General features: G+C 48.2%; 1 protein-coding gene across 1 annotated transcript; it reads left to right on the plus strand.

Moving 5' to 3' along the window:
• The first annotated feature begins 1,288 nt into the window (after window positions 1–1,288).
• Window positions 1,289–4,076, plus strand: LOC127764476 (abscisic acid 8'-hydroxylase 1). Its single transcript, XM_052289361.1, has 5 exons — window positions 1,289–1,936; window positions 2,042–2,425; window positions 2,506–2,674; window positions 2,857–2,963; window positions 3,108–4,076. The coding sequence occupies exons 1-5, from the start codon at window positions 1,406–1,408 to the stop codon at window positions 3,330–3,332; spliced, it is 1,416 nt and encodes a 471-aa protein (XP_052145321.1). The 5' UTR covers window positions 1,289–1,405; the 3' UTR covers window positions 3,333–4,076.
• Window positions 4,077–7,617: the final 3,541 nt, after the last annotated feature.

The following is a 7,617-nucleotide window of genomic DNA, read 5'->3' on the forward strand; positions in this document are numbered from 1 at the left end:
TTGCCCTTTTGCTTGCATGGAGTCAGGAAGAGATTAGGAACAAGAGGGTATTTTCAATGGTCCACGTGTCCAGAAACCATGGCAGATATTTTGTTACTAATAGTTTCCACAGTAGACTATTACTACACCTCCTCAGCGTCCTTCCCTAGTACACATATACTAGTAGTATTCAGTTTCGAGTTGAAAGATTTTTTGACGGGATGAGTTGAACGACTGAATTTGGATTTGATGAATAAGAGATGAATTGAACCACACCCTCACAGCTGTCCCATCACATGCAAAGGTCAACCTGTAGATCTGAATGCACATGCCTTTGAATTTCTGATTAAGATGTTAACCTACTACTAGAACCGCTACCATCCGATCTTTTTTTGCCCGAATCAAAAAAAAGAGAAAAGAGAAAAAAATATGCTTTTATTTTTCTCAGAAGAAAAACAGAGGGGTAGAGCTGCATGCGCACGACCATTTCGCGACGGACTAACGGTTTGTTCAACACCTGTCATTCCCATCATGAGCAGGTTAAGCATTTCGGCATGCATTCCTACTTTGCAACCTGCTTTAGCTAGCCGCGGTCAGTGATACCGGCAAAAAATTCCCAAGTGATGTTTACTTTGAAAAAATAGATTATTCACGCATCAATAAATCATAAAATGAGCATCTTACGATGGACGCAGGAACAATCGGTAGATGTGTTTACCGACAAAAAGGAAAAAAAATAACACCGCCGCACCGGGCACCAAGTAATTAAGCAGAACAGTGTTCAGGCCAGTATGATGGCTGGTTGGGGATGATCAGAGGAAGCGGCCAAAGGAGAGCAGCATTATAGGAGCAGGAGCAGCAGCAGCAGCAGCTGCTGCCGGGGCAGTACGTAGTACGTACGAGAGCGCGTACAGTAGCTGATGGTGTGGAAACAGGGCGGAAAGGGAGAGGTGAGCTGGAGAAAGGGATGATTCCCTCGCGCGCTGGCCAGAAGAGGATAGGCCCATTTAGCTATCACTGTATTGGTTAACCGGTTTAACCGATCAGTTGATTAATCCGGCTCTCTCGCCCGCACGCCTTTTTCCCTTTATTTCCGTATTGATAGCGCAATTATTCGGCAGCGTCTATCTGTCTCTCTCGCGCGCGGAGGCACACAGCTCGGCTATTCTAGCGCGTAGTGGTGGTGCTACTAGTAGTAGTAGTAGATTTTTGGGCAGCGAGCGGCCGCAGAAAAGGAGAGCGAAACGGAGGAGAAACCGGGAAACTCAGCTCGCGGCCAATCTATAAATAGCTGCCACCCCTCTCGCCTTTCCCTCCACACCCCCCCAACAACACCACCGCCCATTTCCCTTCCTCTTCCTCTTCTTCTTCCTTCTCCTCCTACTCCTCTGCGATTGACAAAGATAAGTGAAGTGAGCAAGCGCCAATGGGTGCTTTTCTTCTGTTCGTGTGCGTGCTCGCGCCTTTCTTGCTTTTCTGCGCCGTCCGCGGCCGCCGCCGGCAGGCGGGCTCGTCGGAAGCGGCGGCGTGCGGCCTGCCGCTGCCGCCGGGGTCGATGGGGTGGCCGTACGTCGGGGAGACGTTCCAGCTGTACTCGTCCAAGAACCCCAACGTGTTCTTCAACAAGAAGCGGAACAAGTACGGCCCCATCTTCAAGACGCACATCCTGGGATGCCCCTGCGTGATGGTGTCCAGCCCGGAGGCGGCGCGGTTCGTGCTGGTGACGCAGGCGCACCTCTTCAAGCCCACCTTCCCGGCGAGCAAGGAGCGGATGCTGGGTCCCCAGGCCATCTTCTTCCAGCAGGGCGACTACCACGCCCACCTCCGCCGCATCGTCTCCCGCGCCTTCTCCCCCGAGTCCATCCGCGCCTCCGTCCCCGCCATCGAGGCCATCGCGCTCCGCTCCCTCCACTCCTGGGACGGCCAGTTCGTCAACACCTTCCAAGAAATGAAGACTGTGAGTTCTTACTACCTAACTCCTCTTCCCACTCTGCTTTGCTCTGCTCTACTCTGCTTTGCTGATCGATCCGATGTGTTTGTTGTTTGGTGGCATATACAACAGTACGCGCTGAATGTGGCATTGCTGTCCATCTTCGGGGAGGAGGAGATGCGCTACATCGAGGAGCTGAAGCAGTGCTACCTGACGCTGGAGAAGGGGTACAACTCGATGCCGGTGAACCTGCCGGGCACCCTGTTCCACAAGGCCATGAAGGCCCGGAAGCGGCTGGGCGCCATTGTGGCCCACATCATCTCGGCCAGGCGCGAGCGGCAGCGCGGGAGCGACCTGCTGGGGTCGTTCGTGGACGGCCGCGAGGCCCTCACCGACGCCCAGATCGCTGACAACGTCATCGGCGTCATCTTCGCCGCCCGCGACACCACCGCCAGCGTCCTCACCTGGATGGTCAAGTTCCTCGGCGACCACCCCGCCGTCCTCAAGGCCGTCACCGTAAGTTCGCCTCCTCATATTTCATAGTATATCAAAGTCCTTGATGGTGAGGCTGACCGCGGGCACCATGGATGGAACAGGAAGAGCAGCTGCAGATTGCCAAGGAGAAAGAGGAGTCGGGCGAGCCGCTGTCATGGGCGGACACGCGGCGGATGAAGATGACGAGCCGGGTCATCCAGGAGACGATGAGGGTGGCGTCCATCCTCTCCTTCACCTTCAGGGAGGCCGTGGAGGACGTGGAATACCAAGGTGAGCAGCAGAGCAGAGCTGTCCGGTGGCAGCCTGTCCGTCCCTTTCGAGACAGCCTCGCGCTTCCCTTCCGCTGCGAGTGAACTGGACCGAATGGGGCAGACTGGTTCCTTAACCGAAATAGACTAACTCGATCAAGTCGTCCCAGAATCTAACCTCGTTCGATCGTCTGCTCTGTGCAGGGTACCTGATCCCCAAGGGCTGGAAAGTGCTACCTCTGTTCCGCAACATCCACCACAACCCCGACCACTTCCCCTGCCCGGAAAAGTTCGACCCGTCCCGGTTCGAGGTCAGCATCACGAACCCACTCTTCCGTGTTTTTGTTCCCTTCCCTCCCTTTCCTTTCCCGGTGCGGCCGACTTCCTAGCCAAGTCGGTCCGCGGTTTGCGAGCAGTGGCCGGTATGGGTTTTCCTGACCCCGTCTCTGTTGCAGGTGGCGCCTAAGCCCAACACGTTCATGCCGTTCGGGAACGGGACCCACTCGTGCCCGGGCAACGAGCTTGCCAAGCTGGAGATGCTCGTGCTCTTCCACCACCTCGCCACCAAGTACAGGTGGTCCACGTCCAAGTCCGAGAGCGGCGTCCAGTTCGGGCCCTTCGCGCTGCCGCTCAACGGCCTCCCCATGAGCTTCACCCGCAAGAACACCGAGCAGGAGTGAAAACCGAACAGGGAGACAAAAAGAAGAAGAAAAACACTAGCATCAGCTAAGCTGGGGGAAAGCTGGCAAAACCAACATCAACGGCGGGCAGCGGCGCCACGCAGCGCGCGCGAGTCCATTTTCGCGGCGGTCACCGTCCGGGGGGACACCTGTTGGCGCCGCAGTGGGAGCGGGAGACCGAACGGTGGATTCCGTATTAGCACGGACCATCAGAGTCCTTGTACAGATTCTTCAGCTAGGACCACGGTTGGCAATCGAGAGGAGGAGCAGAGGAGTTGATGAAAAAAACCAAACACTACGTAGACATCTGAGCTAGGGAGCGCCACAAAGAAGTGGCCCTTAATTGTAAAACCAACCATTTTTTATCCTTTTTTGCTTAGTTTTTTTTTTTGGCCAACAACTATAGGAGAAGAGTAGAGAGAAGAGAAGAGAAATTGGGGAGAAAATACAGGGAGGATGAAGAGGGCCTGATTGGGATGTAAGCTAGGTTGCCCGCCTGAAAGCAGGCTGGCATGCAGATGCAGCTATAGGTCGAATAATCGAGGCGAGCGATGATGGACGGATGGATCGATTCATCGATCGCAAGAGTCAAAAGGGAAGAACGTCGTGATCCCCCGCGGGCTAAGCCAGGCCACGGGAGAGCGACTCCTCTGTACCGTTTCGTCCAACTCAAGAGAAAATGACCTTCTTGAGAAAGTATTGAATTGTCCCTATACACGCGCACACAGGAATTGCTACCCAGCACCCTATATTGCAGTTGAGCAAGCGATTTTTTCGATCACTTCTTGTGTGTAAGCATGCATGCATGCTTCCAATAAACTAATTCTAATCTGCAGCGTGATCCATAAAAATATCGGTTGGACTTTGGGATAGGATACTACCCGAGTCAAACTGATGGAATGATGCATATTGTGGATGATGAGTTCTTTTAAAACTAAACTAAAACTATCTGTTGCCTCTCTAGCACTGGAAGGGCTAGCTCTTTGTACCACGTCTGTGATCCATCTCCAATCTTAAGGTTCTAGAAGCTAACTTTGGATGCCAATGCCATGTTCTTGATTCTTTTTATAAAAACATGAATATGGAATTAGGAGATGATTGAAATCAAATTGTTACTCTTGGTCTAAATGTTGGCTCCAAAACAACCAAAATGCACTATGATGGTTTAACCCTTCAAAATATTTCATTTTGTTAAAAACAACCACAATGGCCAACAACTATTAAGATTGTAGCGGGTAATGTTGCTCCCATTGGGCACGGTGGCATTGGTTAAGCGTTGATGAATTAGGCCAAGGTCGCGTGGAACAACACCCTAGGGAATTAAAACAACAAAGATAATTTTGGCATCACATAAAATTCAAATAAAATGTGGTTAATGGAGTTATGAACAAAATTCTTCCTTCCTGTTGCTATACAATCATATAAGCATGGGAGATTGGATGAAAACAGGATAAGTATTTTTCACCTAAGGCGAACACATGTAATTTGGTTCCCTAGAAGCTAACTTTGGATGCCAATGCCATGTTCTTGATTCTTTTTATAAAAACATGAATATGGAATTAGGAGATGATTGAGATCAAATTGTTACTCTTGGTCTAAATGTTGGCTCCAAAACAACCAAAATGCACTATGATGGTTTAACCCTTCAAAATATTTCATTTTGTTTAAAAACAACCATAATGGCCAACAACTATTAAGATTGTAGCGGGTAATGTTGCTCCCATTGGACACGGTGGCATTGGTTAAGCGTCGATGAATTAGGCCAAGGTCGTGTGGAACAACACCCTTGGGAATTGAAACAACAAAGATAATGTTGGCATCACATAAAATTCAAATAAAATGTGGTTAATGGAGTTATGAACAAAATTCTTCCTTCGTGTTGCTATACAATCATATAAGCATGGGAGATTGGATGAAAACATGATAAGTATTTTTCACCTAAGGCGAACACATGTAATTTGGTTCTCTTGATAGAAGTTCCAGTTGATTTATAGAGGTATAAAAAATGGTTTACACTCAAACTCACATGTTTATCCGTTTACCATGTTAGCTGCCAGGGGTGAAATCGAGCTTGGTATGTCAGCTCATTGTATTTCCGTATCTTAGCCCATATTTTCTTTCGGAGTTAAAGTATGGATAGTGTCAATAACCTATCACTTAGTAACTTGTATCCTATTTCATATTTGTTGTTTAGATAATAGTACCACATATCTATTTTTCTCTCTAATATCATTCCCACGCCTCAGGTCGGGTGAGTGGGTGGGTAGGTGAAAAATACTTATCCTGTTTTCATCCAATCTCCCATACTTATATGACCTAACTGAATCAAGTTAAAACTGAGTTTTTCTAGTGAAACAACGATGAAGTTTGGATGATACCATAATTCTATCCCTATCGATTGGATTAGACTCCTCTAACTTTGTGCAGTTTACAGCTATGACACTGACATGACAATGTCAGAGGATTTGTTTCCCTATCGATTCGCCCACCGGATCTCAAATTAAACAAGGTGTTGACAATTTTCTTGGGATGAACTTTGGAAGCGCCGTAGTACGTACAGCGGTACAGGGTTGGTGACCGAGTCGAGTGATTGACTTTTGGAGATGGAAACAAGCATACTTAAAAAAAAAACAGAGAGGCGCTTAAAAAAACAGAGGTGCAAAGAGCCAAAGAGAGATGCAGAGGAACAGAGCGAAAGCGAAGTTTCCAGGAAAGCGGAGGCCGAAGTCTCCTCTCCCTCTAATGGCGAGACAGATGGAACCCTATCCACTGTGCCAATTATTCAGCCAGCCGGGCAGGCAGGCAAGCGGTCACGAGCCCGGCATTATTCAGTTGCCCATCGATGGAATTCATGGATAGACACCGATGTGGTATTGGTGAGTGAACTGAGCCCAATCAGTGACAGGCAGGAGGCAGCTGCGTGCGATAGCGCGCGCCCGGCCGGGTCGGCTTGCAATTTGGCCTTTGCCTGCCCATTTTTTTAGTCGCTGCGTGCGCGCGCGCGTCCACCGATGATCCATCTGGAAATGTGCCTTTTACTACAATATGTTTCGGACTTTCAGTGTTCGTGTGCGCGTCATGCATGCAGGGGGGGGGGGGGGGGAGGAGACGCTGCTGCTGATTGGCCACTAGATTCTCTGCTCTTCTGCTACTGGCTAATATAATCTCTTCCTTTCCTAGCCATTCCCGGGCTGACACGTCAGCACTGGTCAGCCGGGAGAGGCTTGACGAGCTCCCCGTTTTGCCTAATCCCATGTGCTAGTGCCGTACTAGAGACTAGAGTTACGGGTTGTCAACCGTGTGCATGCACTTGCAATATAGTATCACCCATGGTTGATGGTTGCATGTGCTGAAAGGTAAGAGCTTAGTGTTAATGCAGTACTTCTGGTATAATACTGTGAAAAAAATGGGTGTACACACCGGAGAAAACGAGTGGGAGGAAGAATGTGACAAGAAAGTGGAAATTGCAGCGATCGTATTGGTTAAATGGAGGACAAATGGCTACACCGGGTGTTTTTAGGAACACGCTATTTAGTTATGTTGTCGTCGCATGAGAGTTACATATAGTAATTTTATAGATGGCAGCTATCTAACTTATTGGAAAAGGCTGAAACATGTATATCGTGCATGAGTAGTTGCTAACCATGTTTCTTACGTGGCGTGAAGTTTGTGACATGGGATGGAAGTGAACCTTTCAGACTTCCACACATCTTGCATTAATTATTGATCCTACCATATGGTTCGTTCCTTTTTATTAAGTGACATAGAGGCAGCCTCTTTGAGATGTACTTTGCGGAAGGTAAATTATGTATATAATGTTATTCACATTCACAGTAGAAAAGTGCATACCAACAAAAGGAAAAGAAAAGTTAATGCCCGAAGGTAATGTAAATGAAGAAGAAGCGATTACAGCGCCTATCTTAGGTGCATGCTACTCCACTAGCTAGCTAATGAATAAAAATGTAGAGGCAGTATTCTCTCTGGTTTGGTTTTAGTTGATATACATATACTCATCCATTGTAGTACCTCTCTCTGTTTGGGCACGGTTTGGCCATTGATTTTTCACATAATAAACAGGGTACAAAGACAATAAGGTGGCAAAATACTTTATGGTACTAATGTAGCAGCATATTTTTTATACACTAAACAAAGTTGTAACTTAACTAATTGTTGATGAAATTCTATGTGGTTTGATTTATTTTGTTTTTAAAAAGCATGCATGCCATACACAAGAGTACTGCCTCCATGCATAGGTATTTATATGCAACATTTTATTTGGAAAAAG

Source organism: Oryza glaberrima, chromosome 2, assembly GCF_000147395.1.
Source record: "Oryza glaberrima chromosome 2, OglaRS2, whole genome shotgun sequence".
Taxonomy (NCBI): Eukaryota; Viridiplantae; Streptophyta; class Magnoliopsida; order Poales; family Poaceae; genus Oryza; species Oryza glaberrima.

What these genes read in the sequence shown, in the direction of transcription:
- LOC127764476 (XM_052289361.1), top strand. Translation starts at nt 1,406, where the DNA reads ATGGGTGCTTTTCTTCTGTTCGTGTGCGTGCTCGCGCCTTTCTTGCTT. An exon ending in CCTTCCAAGAAATGAAGACT is followed by an intron (nt 1,937 to 2,041) that starts GTGAGTTCTTAC and finishes CATATACAACAG; the next exon opens with TACGCGCTGAATGTGGCATT. An exon ending in TCGACCCGTCCCGGTTCGAG is followed by an intron (nt 2,964 to 3,107) that starts GTCAGCATCACG and finishes TCTCTGTTGCAG; the next exon opens with GTGGCGCCTAAGCCCAACAC.